Here is a 15,579-nt window from a genome sequence, read left to right on the forward strand (position 1 = left end):
TTAGGACTGAATTATTCCAGAAGTAAAGGGAAAACAAGAGAAGGAAGATTTTTCCCTTTATTTTCAAATCATAAGCATTTTCTGCTGGCTCACAGTCTTCATCATGGTTATTTTTTTTTTTTAGATTTTATTTATCAAGAGAAAGTGTGCCTATGGCGGGGGCAGGGGGTGGGAAGAGGTAGGGAGAGAGACTGGCCCACTCCACACTGAGTACAGAGCTGGATCCCACGACTCCAAGATCATGACCTGAGCCGAAACCAAGAGTCAGACGCTCAACTCACTGAGCCACCCAGGCGCCCCTCATTGTGATAATTTTTAATGGCAGCATATTTACTATTCTATGGTCTGTGTAACCACTTCCCTGTTTTTAAACATTTAAGGTGCTTCTGGTTTTTCTTTTTATGACTGATAACTGCTGTAGACAGCTATAGGCTTATCACATAGTTTGTTTTAGCCATTCTAATAGATCTGTAGTTTTTTATTGTGTTTTTTCCTTTTCCTTTTTTATTATTTTTTTAAGATTCTATTTATTTGAGAGAGAGAGAGAGAGTGAAGGGAGGAACAGAGGGGGAGGGAGAAGGACAAGCAGACTCCACAATGAGTGGGGAGCCTGACACGGGGCTGGATCCCAGGACCCTGAGATCATGACCTGAGCTGAAACCAAGAGTCTGACGCTTAACTAACTGAGCCACCCAGGTGCCCCTATTGTGGTTTTTGAAGAGCTTTATTGAGATATAATTCACATACCGCTAAAGGCTGAAAGTTTGTGTCCCCTCAAAATTCATATTAAAATCCTAACTTTCGGGGCACCTGGGTGGCTCAGTTGTTAAGTGGCTGCCTTTGGCTCAGGTCATGATCCCAGGGTCCTGGGATTGAGCCACGCATAGGGCTCCCTGCTCAGTGGGGAGCCTGCTTCTCCCTCTCCCGCTTCCCCTACTTGTGTTCCCTCTCTCACTGTGTCTCTCTCTGTCAAATAAATAAATAAAATCTTTAGAAAAAAAAATCCTAACTTCCAAGGTGATAGTATTAGGAGGTGGGGCCTTTGGGAGAGGATTATGTCATAAGGGTGGAGCCTTCCTGAACAGGATGAGTACCCTTATAAAAGAGACTGCAGGCAGAGAGCCAGCTTGCCCCTCTGAGGACACAGTGAGAAGGCACCATCTATGAGTCAGGAAGTGGGCTCTTGCCAGACACTAAATCAGCTGTTATCCTGATCTTGAACTTCCCAGCCTCCGGAACTGTGGGAAATAAACTTCTGTTGTTTATAAGCCACACAGTTTATGGTATTTTGGTATAGCAACCTGACCACACTAGACGCATACTATATAATTTACCAATTTAAACTGTACAATTCAGTGGCTTTTAGTATTATTCAGAGATTTGTGCAACCAGCACTACGATCAATTTTAGGACATTTTCATTACCACACAGAGAAATCAGATACCCCTTATAGACCTATAGCTTTAAATAAGAAGGCTGGAAATAGGATAGGGTTGCGATGGGTAGCCCTTGCTCTCGGACTACTTCCAGTGACGCAGAAGTTAAGATGAAGCCCAAAAGGGAGCCAGGTCCCAGATGTCCCCTATCCTGGCAATCTCCTGCTGGCCTGCTCAGAATGTCCACCCAAGTCCCTCTCCTTCAGCTTCCTCGGCAGGCTCCTAACCATGACTTCCTTCATTGAGGAAAGAAGGAGGGAGGAAGGGCTGCTCCTTGCTTTCCTTAGGCAACAGGGCCACTTCTACCTCCCCCAGGGAGTTGGAAAAGAGAAATGACCCCAGTTTACGGAACTGAGTCAGGGGCCTCCAGGCCAGAGGGGTGACAGTGGGGAGGACCCCAGAGCCTTTTCATCTGTGGTTCCAGGGCTCAAACATTGAAAACCAGGACTTTTCTGCTCTGAAATAAGAGCAGATTCTTGATCATTTTAGAACCTGAACCTATCGAAGAGGTTCCATTATAAGACAAAGCCAAAAAAGAGACAGAGGGAATAAGTCACTGAACACTTGTAGCTCAGAAGTGCCATCCTCACAGGTGAAGGGTGATGGCTTACAAACCTCCAGGACTCAGGATGGGGGTGGGGGGATGCTTCTGGTTTCCAGTTCTATTCCGCAACCTTTGTCCAGCACCTGTTGTGTAGTACCAGGCACTGTGACGGACTCTGGGACACAGGCAGGAATTCCCTGATGCGGTTCAGAGGCTGGGAGGAAAAATGAGCGCCCACACACCTGTATATCAAAGTGTGACAAATGTCAGGAGTGAGGGAAAAAACATACTGGTGTAGGGTTTAAGGAAAAGAAAGAAAGCTACCTCAGTAGAGTGGGCTGAAGACTATATTCCTGGCAGAGGTGACACTTGAACTAAAGCCATAAAAGATGGTTAAAGTTTAGATGGTGAGAATGGGGGAAGGGCAGCTCACAACAGTGAGCATAGAGATGGATGAGTAAAGGAAGGCTGGAACAATTGTCTAGTCCCAAAATTCCACCCCCTTATCTTTTCTGAGGCCTTTTAGGAGGTAGATCCAAGATTGACGAGGGAGGGAAGGGGGAAATGAGCCCTCAGTAGGATCAGGAATTGGGCTGTTGGACTCAGGGACTGGAGCCTCAGTGGCGGGGCCTATAAGAGTGATGGGACATGTGCCTTGAGGGGGCAGGAACCAAAGAGCAGAGGCTGGAGCTCTGGACTGTGGCAGAGCCCATATTCCCTCTGGCTGAAGTCTAAGTGATCCAACGTGGGACATCCAGAGCCTTGGATGGCACTGGTAGGGGGTCAGCCTCCTAGCTGGCTTTAAGGCCAGCCAGCCATTGGACTCACTCAGTTGGCAGGTCAGGTCAGCAGCCCAGTGACCTGGGCTTCAGTGAGCTGGGAGCTCTGAGTGAGGTCCCTGAATGTCAGAGTGTGGAGAAGCTTGGCTGAGGGACAGGAATCAAGAGGCTACATCTTGCCTCCTGAGATCAGACCACTGGGTGAAGGGATTCCCAGGGGTCTCCTGGTCTCCAGACTGGGATGGAGGGTCCATGCACAGCAAGGGACAGAATGAGGGATGCTTGGTTTCATGGACTTAGTTGAGACCAAAAATTATCCTTTATGAACTCTCCAGATAGAGGAGAAACTGGTGGGCACTTTTTTTAAAAAGATTTTTTTTTTTAAGTAATCTCTACACCCAACGTGGGGCTACAACCCTGAAATCAAGAGCCACATGCTATATGGACAGAACCAGCCAGGTGCCCCTGGTGGGCACTTTTTGTGACTTGGACACATTGAAGCACTCACATTCTCAAAATGAAGTTACATTCAGACAGATGCAAAGAGACATGCAGAATTCATATTTGTAAAAACCAAAGAAGAAAAAATCCAAAGAGAAAAAAAATACCTTGCACAGGAATGATAAACATCAAATTCAACAACATGGTTACCCATGGGGTAAGAAGGAGGGGAGAGGTCAAGAAGTGGGGCTTCTTTTTTATTTGTAATATTTGGGTTCTTAAAAAATTTTGAAATAAATGTGACAAACTGTTAAGATGGACAGAGCTAGTGGTTATGCCTAAGAGATTTAGTATATTACAGTCTACACTTTTCAGTGTGTTTGAGATATTGCATTAAAAAAAATTGAAGAAACAGTAACATCAGGAAATTAGTTGGGGTGGGGAGTGGACATGTCATGGTGGGGAGTGGGGCGGGGTGGGGGTGCTGGCAAGGTGTCTGAGACCTGCTGGAAGAGGGGTAGGCAGGCAGACCCAGGCTGCTGAAGCTAGCAGGGAGCGTGAAAGGAGGTGCCAAGATCAAGGTCCAATCACAGTTGAGGAAGGGCTGGGCCCAGAAGAGTCCCAGTATTCACGGAAGTGAAAGCGAGGGAGAGATGTTGAGAGTGTGTGTGCAGAGGGTGTGTGTGCCAGGTAAGCCCCATAGACGTGGCAGCTCCGGGTAGGGGCCAAGCTGGGGTGGCAGGCTCTTCTTCGCAGGGCTGGCTGCCATTCCCAGGAAGCCTTGCACCAGGCGGACAATGCACCAGGTAGACTCTTGGCTCATCCCCTCCTGCTAGGCTGCTTGACTCCCTGCAGGGACCCCAACCCTTTCACCAGCCTGAACTTCCCTTTTTCCCCTGTACATCCGGAGCTGCTTCCCCCTTCCCTCCCCTGCCCTGGGGGCTCTGTGGCCTGGGCCCCAGAGAGCCTTAGACTTTTAACTGGGGGTGAGTATTGGGCTTTCTACTTGCAAAGGGACAGTGTTGGGGATGACAGTGACTGAGAAACTAAAGAGAGAGTGTTCTGGATAGCCTTCCCTGGACCCCAATTGCCTTCTCTTGGGGCAGGGCCAGGCTGATGGCTCAGGTTTAGGGGAGAGGCTCCACCCTGGAGGGTCAGACCCATGATGGTCCAGCGGGCAAGGGGAGGCTAGGGAGAGAAGGCTTCTTGAGCCTGTGGTGACTTCATCAGCTGGCTCTGACGTTTATCGTTGGGAGGTTTGCTACCTTCATGGTAATCCATCCCACCCCTCCTCAACAGTTAGCAGAGCGGAGACGGACAGACAGTACCCCCAGGTTCTGGCTGGGACCCTGAAACAGGCCTAGGCTGGCGTGGGTTCTCCTCAATCCAGCCAGGAGTCCACACTGGGCACCCCCTCCCCTCCAGGTCCAGATCCTGAGACCCGTAAGAAGATCCTATATTATGGGATGAGGTATCCCCTTTGCTTCACCCCAAGCTTTGGGGGTTCCTGCCTCATTTTCCTTTCTCCATCCCCCAGGGTACCACCCCTCCACCTTCTGTGTGAGTTGAGGGTAGTGGGAACCTAAGACACAATGACTCCCTTTTCCCAGGACTTGAAGAACAGCTGCTCACTGCTGGAGGGCCAGGCCGTGGGACAGCAGACAACTAGTGTGCTCGGATTCCTGACCTAGGACGTATTATCTATTGAGGAATTTTACTGGAGTCCTGGCAAGACAGAGCAGTGGGAGGGGACGGACTTGGGGGGCCACACTCTGTATCCCAGACTGTAAGGAAGCCCCTCTCCATCCCTTTCTGAATGACTTTGTCTCCCTATCTCTGTTTCTTTTTTCTCTGTCTTTGTCTCTCTGCATCTATTTCATTCCTTGTCCTTTCTTTATCTCTCTTTTTCTTTGTCTTCTTGGCTTTGTGTTTTTCTCTTTCTCTCTGTATCCCCCCCACCCCAAACACACCTGTCTTTTTCTTTAATTCTCTCTCTTCCTATGTGCAGGGTTTTTTTGGGGGGAGGGTTGCTACGCATGTGTTTATCTGTATGTTTCTCTGTCTCTCCATGTCTGCACTCTGTCTCTTTCTTTCTTTGTCTATGTTTCTCTCTCCCTAAGTCTCTCTGTCTGTTTCTCTCTCAGTTCCCTTTGGGTGTCTGTCTCTCCATTTGGCTCTTTTTCTGTGTGCACATGCCCATGTCACCCTCTCTCTCTGCCACTCCCCTACCAGGCTGGCCACCATCCCTGGCCTTCTCCAGCTGTGAACGGCTCAGGGGGTCAAGAGCTCCAGAGGCAACTCCCAGAGGTGCCAGGTGGGGCCTGGGAACCACCGCGAGGGGATGGGCTGCCCCTGCTCACCGTCATTGTCGCTGCCTTTGTCCTGCTGGCCGTCTGTATCGTGGTGGCAGTTCACTTTGGGCCAAGACTACATCAGGGCCGTGCCACTCTCCCCACAGAGCCACCAACCCCAAAGCCGGAAGGCGGCATCTACCTCATCCACTGGCGAGTGCTGGGCCCCCAGGACAGTCATGAAGATGCCCAGCGGGAGCCTCCTGTCCCTGGCTCCTGCCCTGTGCCAGATGGGCCTAGGCTCAGCATTGATGAAGTCACATGTCTGTAGGAGGGAGACTTTGAAAAGTTGGACCAACCTGGCTCAGAACAAGAAACCGGACAGAGAATTAGGGCACAAGCAAATTGGGGCCTGGACATCAGAGCTTTGGAAATGCACACATGGACTCAGCTGGAGCTGCTCTCTCTGCAGAATATTTATAGAGAAAACGCTGATGTGGACAGAAGAAATAAAAGAAGCTTGAGGGCTTTGCCTGGAAACACGCTCCTATGAGCATTGCTAGGGCCCAAAGCTGCCCTTACAAAGTGACTCCCTGCTTTTCAGGGACCATCAGATCCCTGACCCTCCTTTACCAAGTCCTTACCTCCTCCTCTCACCCCTAATCTCCTTTGCTTTTGGTGTCAACATGAGTCCAGCTCGCAAGATTCCCCCACCCACCCTACCCCTGTGCATGGATCTCAGAGTCTCCTTGTAGGTCCTACCCCCAAAGCCCCCAGGTCCTGTGAGGGCTAGTCAGGGACAGCCACGGCAAAGAACCTAGGGGCCTGCCTTCTCTGGTACTCAGGAAGAGAAGGAAAATCTGTTGCCCTTCACCAATTGGAAGACATCCCTTTGGCTATTGGAGCTTATGCCTCATCAGCAACTTCCAAGGCCCTTGTAAAGCCCCAAGCACCAATTATAGCTCCCCACATCACTTTTGAATGCCTCCTACTATGTTGGGGCAAGATTTTGTCTTGCCTTCCCAAGATGGGATGGGGAATTTGGGGGTTCTCATTATATCCCCTTTTTTGTGTGTACCGGCCAGTTGGAACCAGCCTAAAACTTATCACATGACATTGCCCAAATCCAGAACCTTCCAGCTGGTGGGAAAACAAGAAAGGAAGAGGAGCTCCATGCAGCTTGTCTAAGGGAAGGAAGGAATGAGGAGAGGTTTTGCAGGGGGTGTGGGCATGGAGGTAAGATGCAGGAAGGCAGAGCTGAGCCTCCGGGTGGCTCTCTGGAAAGTCACTCTCTCCCTGACACATCCGCACCTCACTGATGTGCAGTCGAGAACATAAGGATAGGCATTTATGGAGGGGCCTCTGAGTTCTTTACCCTGGGGAACACCTGAGGACAGCCGGTGCACCCTGGTACCAGCCTTGGCGAGACCCTAGCACAGTCAGGAAGGCAAGGATAGCAGACGATGAAGAGGAACAGAGGTGGAGATTGTAATGTGTACAGAGGACGGGCCTGCCTCCTTCGTGAGAGGCAACTATAATGTTCATGGCTGCTCCTTGCGGCCCAGCCCTGTGCCGGCCACCCAGCTCATCCACCGACCTGTGGCTATCAGACCGTTCACTCCCCATAACAAGCTTGGGAGGAGGAGCCACTCTTGTCTCCATGTTATAGCGGAGGATATCAAGATCCCCAGGCAGACACGAGTACTAAGTGGTAAAGTCACGATTTGAACCTGAGCTCTCAGACTCCACAGCCTAAGCACCAAGTTGGGGGCTTGATGGGTGGGAGAGGGGCATTTTGGAAAGGCCCTTGATTCTGCCCTGGTTTCTAGTCACAGGAATGATTGGTGTAATGTTGGAGGAGCCTCAGGCCTTGGGGGCAGAATGGCTGGGACAGCTGTGAAGAAGAGATTGTGTCCCCCTTTACTCCTTAGGCTGTGGCATCCTTGGGAGCAGTTGGTTCCTTCTGGCAAACATGTGTCTGTCTGTTGAGCCTTTCTCCACAGTGATGCTGTACACAGAAATTCGTATTGAGCTTCTGTGATAAAAACAGAGGTGAGGGGCCCCTGGCTGGCTCTGTCAATAGAGCATCCAACTCCTGATCTTGGGGTTGTGAGTTTGAGCCACACATTGGGTGTAGAGATTACTTTAGAAAAAATTAAAACAAAACCAAACCAGAGGTGGGAGGTAGGGAATAAGTCGTGGATAGAACAGAAGGAACTGGTAGAAATGGGCCGCCTGCCCTCCCAAACAGGTCACTACAGTGTTGTAATGGCTTGGTTCTAACAGTGATGTCATAAGACACAGCAGGTGCCCGGCTGTGTGGTCCAAGGTCTCCCAGAGCATATCCCGTCTCCTCACACGAACCCCCCCCCCTTTATCCCTTTGCAGGCTCTATCATCCGGGGACATTCATCCAGTGGCCCCTGCTCCTTTGAGTAGCCTCTTGCCCTGGACGCGGCTGTGTGCCCCTCATGACATCAGCGTGCCTGCTCAGGCTGCTCCGTATTCCCCAAGCCTCTCACTAGAGACAAGGGCCCTGCAAGGGCATGCAGACACCGTGGGGCATGCTACCCTCCATGCCCTCAGTCTGATTCCTGGGCTCTGTCCACAGTGAAACCATACCCACCACCGCACCGCCCTGTCCTAGAATAAGGAGGGGGTCTAAGGAAGTATGACTGTGCAAGTGGATTTGGACATTTCAGATAATAAATGCCAATCACTTGTGTCAGTCAGAGTCCAGCTAGAGAAAGATGGCACACTCAAATAGGTCATCTGAGCAGTGTTGAAAAAGGGGGCTGTTTAGGGGCGCCTGGGTGGCTCAGTCGGTTGAGCGTCTGACTCTTGATTTCAGCTCAGGTCATGATCTCAGGGTCAGCCTCCCCCACATACACCCATGTATGCACTCTCTGAAAAAAAAAAAATTAAAAAAAAAGAAAGGGGGCTGTTTAGAAAGGGCAGGTATAAGGAAACCACAAGTGAGAGTGAGTGCTCCAGAGGGGACATTGCAGAAAACCAGGACCATTGCTGGGTCTGAGCAGCATGGGGAAGGGACAGGTAATGGAACCTGGGGAGAGACAGAGTTACGGAGAACATGGCAGAACCATGACTTTAGGTTGGAGATGCAGAGAGCCCACAGTGACCTTGGTACTGCAGGGAAGGATCTGGGGGAATAACTACCCCAACCTCACCCCCCTCTTTCCCTCTGTTCCTCTACTGGGGCTTCCTGTGGACTGAACATGACCAGAATTCAGAGAGCAAGGGAGCCTGTTGATGCCATCCCAGGGCAGAGGAGGCAGGGAGGGGTAGACAGTCAGTCTGGAGGGTCCAATGGAAGACATCTGACACATCCCTTAAGTTTACCTGGCATTTATAGTTTACAAAAATGTTCCATACAGTCAAAATCCTCACAACAACCCTGTGAGGTAGGTAAGACAGTGATTATAATCCCATTTCATAGATGATGACACTGAGGTTCAGAGAGGTAAAACAACTTGCCTAAGGTCGTCTTGAGATGTTAAGTTCAAGGACCTTCTCTGAGAGGCTCCCTGTGGGAGGAAGTGGTTCTGCTGGGCATCCAGCTGCTGAAGAAAGCCCTTCAATCCAGTCTTGTGGATCAAGAGTCTTGGGGAGCACTAGGGGTTCAGGCCAGCAAACCCTGAGCTTCAGAAGACATCCGTGCGGAGTGGGAGAGGCTGTTCCAAGCCACTGATGAGGAGCTTGGGCTCCTGGGAGAGCGTGGAGGAACTGGGTACAACCGAGGTGTCCAGGCTGCCCATAGTGACCTCCCTTTCCTCCTGCCGCAAGTGCCGGAGAATCTCTTGGGACAGGGAGAAGCTGCTTCCGTCTGCAGGTTCTGGCACAAGGATGGGGAAGGTGGGGGAGGAGTGCAGTGAGGACCTCTTAGGTTCTCACTTGAACATGCCCTGAGACTTGGTGGGCAGATCTTCCAACACTCCCTCTCCCTCACCTCCCTGCATCCCTCCCCATCCCTGGCCTGGGGCTAGAGTTTCCTGGAATTCTGGAGCTAGAAGTGGTTTCAGAGATAACAGAATTTGACCTCCTCAGTCTTAGAGATGGTGCTCAGAGAGGGGCACAGACCTGCCACTGAGGCTGCAGCCCCGGTCTCTTTGTCCTGAGCCTGGGGCTCTTCTGCTTCTTCTGGCAATCCCTAGATGACGTCAGGGGCTCCTAGAGCCCATCTCTTCACACTCCACCCAGGACCCGTAGCCAGGTACCCCAGAAAGCAACTGAGTGTCCTAGGTGGAGAGGTAGGACCTCTCCTGGGGAAGGAAGAGGCCGGGCTCAAATGCCTTGACCACTTGGGAAGGCCCAGGGCATGGTGTTGCTCTAGCTACTTCTAACCCTTCGGGATATCTGCCTCTTCCTGCCTGGTAGCCTACTCAGTCCTCACCGGAGTAGACAATGAGGCGGCAGTTGTTCTGCGACTCAGGGGCATCTGCCAGGATGTCTTCCAGTATCCGGCAGAAGAGTTTGGCCTGCTCCAGCCGATCCTGCTGGCTAAAGCCAGCTCGGCCATCCTGGGACATGGCAAAAAGCGTCTGCAAGGGGGTGGCGTACTCCAGGACACAGATGCCCACCTGGAGGAGGCGACAGGAACGCAAAACTCAGCCAGGGCCAGGGCAGACAGACTCTGGACCCTGGTGCCACTGCTAGGGCCCTGCTCCCTCAGCCTGTAGAGATGGCGTTCTGGGAGGTGGCTACCCTGCTGGGATCTATGGTGTCTGGTGGCCTTTGCTCCTAAAATCAGCACCAGGACTGTGCTAGATTTATCTTCCACAGATCCTCCTTCTCAGATCCCAGGGCAAGGCCCACGGAGTCACCTGCCGTCAACTGCTCCTGGGGGCTGGGCTCTGGGGTTCAACCCTGGCCTGGGTTTCCCCCCCACCTATGTGAGATCTTTCAGATGTTCTCACATCTTGGTCTAGGACAGCTTTATGGTCAAGTGCGTGGCTTGTCAGGTTGAAATCGTCCAATTTCTTCCTGGTTCTCTGAGTCTATACTCAGTTTCCTCATCTGTAAAGTAGGGGTCATAGCAGGCCTCACCCCACAGGTGGTGGCAAGGGTTAGATGAGGTGGTCAGATGAATAGCATCTGGTATGCAGTAAGGGCTCAATTAGTGTTACTGATCATTATCATCATTCAGAGCTGAAGCATGCCCAGCTGGGGAAAGTAAGGCTCAGAGAAGGGCAATGAATTTTTATCAGTGCTTGGCCAGGGGTCAGAATTCTGGTGCTCTGGGCCTGACTCCTCCTTAGCAGCACCCACCTCCCCGCACACTCACCGGTTTCCCGTGTTCCAGAAGCTCATAGACACTGTTGGTGTAAACCCGGCCCTTGATGCCAGCACGGTCGGCACTTTGCTGGGGCAGCTGATACAGGAAGCGAATGTTGGGGTCGGCCACACTCAGGTCATCAGGCACCCCACAGTCCAAAGGGAAGAGGATGTGCAGCCGATGGCTCCCTATGACCTGTAGCATGTTGGTCTGCAGCTGATTGTACTTGCGTATCCGGGTTGGGAACCCTGGGGTGGAGAGGCCCGAGAAGTCATTCCTACAACCCTATCTCCCACCCAACCCAGGATAGATACTCAGGTCATTGGTTCCCTCAATGTGTAGGTGCAGGAGAACCAAGGGTCCAGTCCACTTGCACTGTGCAGGAGCCAGGAGGAGCAGAGAATTCAGGAACACTCCCACCCCTCCCTCTACTCCCACCACCTCTCTCTCCCCTCAATTGTCCTTTGTCCAGATTTCTCTGCTCACCCCCACTCCTTCCCACCACAGCTTTTAGGGCTCTGAGAGGCAGGAAGTGCCCTGGAAGGTGACATTCCCAGCAATCCCAGGTGCACGGGGTCTGGCCTCTAGCTCCAGACCTGTTTCCTAGCAGAAGCTAGGTAACAAGGGCAGACATCAATGAGATATGGGAGAACCACGGCCTTGGCCAGCAAGTCAGAAGAAATGAGACATGACACATGGGCTCACAGTAGAGTGGTCAAGGATCCAGGCTCTGGACAGACCTGGGTCCAAATCCTGTCTCCTCCACTCACAAAGCTGTGTGACTTTGGAGAAGTCACTTCACCTCTTAGAACCACAATTTTCTTATATCTCTAAAACAGGGATGATGATTATCCCTTGCCCACAGGGTATGAATTAAAAGTGAAAATGCGCACGAAGGGCGCAGAACATACAGTCAATATTCATTGGAAGAATTCATAGTTAACCTGAGAGAAGTCACTTAGTGGCTCTAAGTGCCATATTCCTCCCTGAAAACCAGGCATAATAATATCCTTCATGCCTACAGAATTGCTTTGCGAATCAAATGATTCCTGAGGAATAAAAATGCTTTGAAAAATACAGCAGGTTCTAGAAACGCGAGTTTTTTGTCTTACTGTCTGTCATGAAGCTCTAGAAATAGGGGCATAGAAAATGGCTCACCTGGCAGGATCAGCCGCAGGTACCCAATGTAATATGACCATGCCAGCCCATGGGCCACATTGAAGTTCCTTTTTTCACAGACTGCAGAGACCTCAGCTGGGGCTAGGGCCTGTAGACAGCAGGGTGGGCCTGGGGAGCCTCCACGAAGGATAACCAGAGCCCTCCTCCTCAAGAAGATTTCCCAACCAGCTACCAGCTTGCTCCCTTCTCTGCCATTGACCTCCCATTGCAGGACATTATAGGCTCTACTCTAAGGGCCGACCTCTAAACTCGTCCCACTCCCGATACCGAGCTCAGAGTAGGACACACTAGCTGCCGCTTCCACTTGGCTACACCCTCCGCCTCCCTCTGTGTCTTACCTGGAGCTCCAGGAGGATGTTCAGGGCCTGCGAGAGGCCCAGGAGCGCAAGCGTCCAAAGGAAGGGCCGGCCAGCTGGGTTTGGGAGGGAGCCATAGAAATAGCAGGACAGCAGCATCAGGGCCCCACCGCGAATGGGGCAGCCCAGGCAAGAGCACATAGCCCTCCAGGAGCTGCCCTGGTACCTGCAGGGGACAGTCAAGCTCCGGACTCCAGCCCAGCTCAGCCCGAGAGATTCAAGGAGGGGCAGGGCTGGGCGTCAAGAGAGTAAGACATGCGGGGTGCCCAGTCGCCATGGGTAATGGAGTCACCTGGAATGGAGGTGGCACAGCTCCTCAGTCAGATGGCAGACCCCCTTGAAGAGCAGTCCCAGCTGCAGGGAGGCCAGGTGGAGCACCAGCCATCGGAGAATGTGTTCTGGTGGCTCCCCCAGCCCCCAAAGGGCTGCCAGGCAGACGGCCAACAGGACCAAGGCTGCCTTCTGGGCCCTGGTCCCCCTGGGCCGCGGGATGGATGGGTGCAGGCTAGACTGGGGCATCTGTGGGTACCAAGAAACCCATTGCTGTTATCTATCCTCTCCCTCTCCTACCGCTTCGGGACAGCTCTCTTTCTTCCTGGTGCCCAGCCATAGTCAGAGGCTGGAGATGCCTCTAGGGGACAGGCTGGGCATATAGCATCCCAGCGCTCCTGTCCGGGAGAGATTTGTTGTAAAGGGAGCAGGGGGAGAAGTGCATGTGCTCATATATCTGCAGCCTACCCAACCCCAGGAAGACCACAGGTTGTAGAGAAGAAAGAAGGCAGTGACTGTCCCAGACCCAGACCCGAAAATATCCTGTGAGGTGCCACCCACCTAGGGACTGTTGGGAACCTGGGCTTCCCTCTCCCCCCGAATCCACCCCAGGGAAGACCTTAGTCAGCAAAGGTGACACCACAGTCTCCGGGTGCAGGCAGGGCAGACCCATCTCTGGGTCTCGGGGGGCCTCAGCCTTGGAGCCTATGCTCCACTCTCCCGATCCTACCTACCTTTTACCTCTGAGACTGTAGGTTATTTCTGGAAGATGACAAGGAGAGAAGGTCTAGTGCAATGGCTCCCAGCGACCAAGGCCAGCCTCTCTGGGTAAGGCCTGAAAACGAAACATTAAAAAACAATCTAAACTTTCTCCACAGCATTCCAGCCCTGGCATTTCACCAGACCACAGCTTAGGAGAGGAGGGTATTTCCTGCTCCCCAGGAAGGGAGGAAGAGCTCTGATGAGCCATGCCCCAGTCTTGGTATGGGGAGGGCAGCTTGAGGAGGCCCTCGTTCCATTGCCCTTTGCTCCCCCTCACCGTCCCCTGCGGCCACAACCCTGAACGCCTCAAGCCCCCACGACCAAACAGACTCTCCAACACCCAGGCAGGACTCCACACTCTCCCAGACAAAGGCAGAACACACACCACACCACACTGACCTGCCTGATTTTTATTCTGATTTCGAGACGCAGATCCTCTTTTTCTGAAGACTGTGGTATGAGGAAGGCGGAAGGAGAATGAAAGTTATTTCCTGTAACAGCAGCCTTTCGGGTAAAAGGCTTTGTAGTAGCAGAGAGCCTTCAGGGGAGTGGGGCTCTGGCTTGCCCCAGCAAGTAGCCATGCCTCTGACTTCTCAGAGAGAACCCGGTGATTCTAGCCAAAAAAGCAGTCTTGGGGAACCTCACCATCAATCATCACCATAAAGTGTTTACCATGTTCCAGATATGATGCTAAGTGTTACACACAGTATGTTACTTAATCCACTGAGCCACTCTGGAAGATAGAATATAGTATTCGTCCCCATTTTACAGGGGAGCCCTCTGAGGCTCAGTGCGGTGAATGGCTTGCTCTGTGCCTTCCCTACTCGGGAAGGGGTAGGAGGTACCAGCACCAAGTTTCATGCCTACAGGTTCTCTTGGGGTGGCCGGGGGTGTCTCTACTGCTCTCCGGCAAACTGAGAAGCTGATTTGATTTGAGGACAGGGCAGGCCTAGAGGGGGGACTGGGGTGGCCCCCACAGGGCAGCAGCCGTTCATTCCGCCCAGGTCAGAGTCTTCGCCTGGACCCTTCCCCACATCACAGCCAGAAACAAGGTGGGTGACACACGCATTCATAGATGACACCGGCCTCCCAGGAACAAGACTTCCTGAAAACTCTTGTTTGTGAAAATCACTTCCTATAAATGGGGGAGGCCCCTACAACTTCTCTTCCCTACAAGTGGCTCACAAAGGGACGCCGTGAGGTGAGCAAGGGCTCAGCTACATCAAAACCAAAGAAAATCAAGGGTGCCCAAAAGAAGGCCTGAGCAGAGTCCTCCCAGCCCCAAGAGCCAGCTCTGCCAAGTAGCCGAGGGCCTCCAGGCTACGGAGGACCCACTCCCCCAGGGGGCCCCACGGTTGCCTGCTCTGCGGCTCTACACTGGTCACTGTTTCCCCCAAACGTGTTCTTCATCCCATCCCTTCCTTCATCCCATCTCCCTAAAATAGAAGTTCCTCTATTTTTTTTTTTTTTTATGGAGTTACGGGGGCATCAGGCGTGAGCGCTTTTTTTTTTTTTTTTAAAGATTTTATTTATTTGACAGAGACATAGCGAGAGAGGGAACACCAGCAGGGGGAGTGGGACAGGGAGAAGCAGGCTTCCCGCGGAGCTGGGAGCCCGATGCGGGGCTCGATCCCAGGACCCTGGGATCATGACCTGAGCCGAAGGCAGGCGCTTAACGACTGAGCCACCCAGGCGCCCCTGAAGTTCCTCTATTTTTAAGGGCAGGTTGCCACTATGCCTCAGAAGCTTTAAAAAACACACTTGTCATCATGGACCTAGCAATCCACTTCTAGGAAAGCTTCGTCAAGAAATAATCAGACAAGGGGCGACTGGGTGGCTCAGTCGGTTAAGCATCTGACTTCGGCTCAGGTCATGATCCCACAGTCCTTGGATCGGGCCCTGCATCGGGCTCCCTGCTCCGCGGGAAGCCTGCTTCTCCCTCTCCCACTCCCCCTGTTTGTGTTCCCTCTCTCACTGTGTCTTTCTCTGTCAAATAAATAAATAAAATCTTAAAAAGAAAGAAAGAAAGAATCAGACAAGGGCACAAAAATGCCTATTTTTCAGATGTTTGTAGCAGTATTGTTTACACCAGAGAAAAACTGAAAGGTATCTAAATGCCCAACAATGAGGACTTGTTAACTAAATTGTGATTCATCTTACAGTAGAAGGATGCGTAGGCACCAAAAATGATGAGGTAATTTTGTATTAATGACCTTTATTTTTTTAAGA

At 51.9% G+C, this 15,579-nt stretch overlaps 2 protein-coding genes across 2 annotated transcripts; one reads left to right on the plus strand and one right to left on the minus strand.

Moving 5' to 3' along the window:
• The first annotated feature begins 3,997 nt into the window (after nucleotides 1-3,997).
• SMIM33 (small integral membrane protein 33) lies at nucleotides 3,998-8,623 on the plus strand. Its single transcript, XM_045889416.3, has 2 exons — nucleotides 3,998-4,006; nucleotides 5,433-8,623. The coding sequence occupies exons 1-2, from the start codon at nucleotides 3,998-4,000 to the stop codon at nucleotides 5,820-5,822; spliced, it is 399 nt and encodes a 132-aa protein (XP_045745372.1). The 3' UTR covers nucleotides 5,823-8,623.
• Nucleotides 8,624-8,818: 195 nt separating this feature from the next.
• On the minus strand, nucleotides 8,819-13,821 carry STING1 (stimulator of interferon response cGAMP interactor 1). Its single transcript, XM_045893438.3, has 8 exons — nucleotides 13,750-13,821; nucleotides 13,323-13,423; nucleotides 12,611-12,837; nucleotides 12,301-12,484; nucleotides 11,942-12,050; nucleotides 10,793-11,031; nucleotides 9,902-10,088; nucleotides 8,819-9,343 (listed from the first exon to the last, which is right to left on the minus strand). The coding sequence occupies exons 3-8, from the start codon at nucleotides 12,835-12,837 to the stop codon at nucleotides 9,153-9,155; spliced, it is 1,137 nt and encodes a 378-aa protein (XP_045749394.1). The 5' UTR covers nucleotides 13,323-13,423; nucleotides 13,750-13,821; the 3' UTR covers nucleotides 8,819-9,152.
• Between the last annotated feature and the right edge of the window lie 1,758 nt (nucleotides 13,822-15,579).

The sequence above is a fragment of the Mirounga angustirostris genome, unplaced genomic scaffold (genome assembly GCF_029215605.1).
Source record: "Mirounga angustirostris isolate CCGP_5_RB_7025 unplaced genomic scaffold, mMirAng1.0.hap1 SCAF_7, whole genome shotgun sequence".
Lineage (NCBI taxonomy): Eukaryota > Metazoa > Chordata > Mammalia > Carnivora > Phocidae > Mirounga > Mirounga angustirostris.

Bases quoted from the DNA above. Each gene is read 5' to 3' on its own strand.
- STING1 (XM_045893438.3), bottom strand. From the start codon at position 12,837: ATGCCCCAGTCTAGCCTGCACCCATCCATCCCGCGGCCCAGGGGGACC. The intron at 10,089-10,792 runs GTGAGTGTGCGG...CGCCTCCTCCAG, and splicing joins TTCTGGAACACGGGAAACCG to GTGGGCATCTGTGTCCTGGA. The intron at 9,344-9,901 runs GTGAGGACTGAG...TCCTTGTGCCAG, and splicing joins CCGCCTCATTGTCTACTCCG to AACCTGCAGACGGAAGCAGC.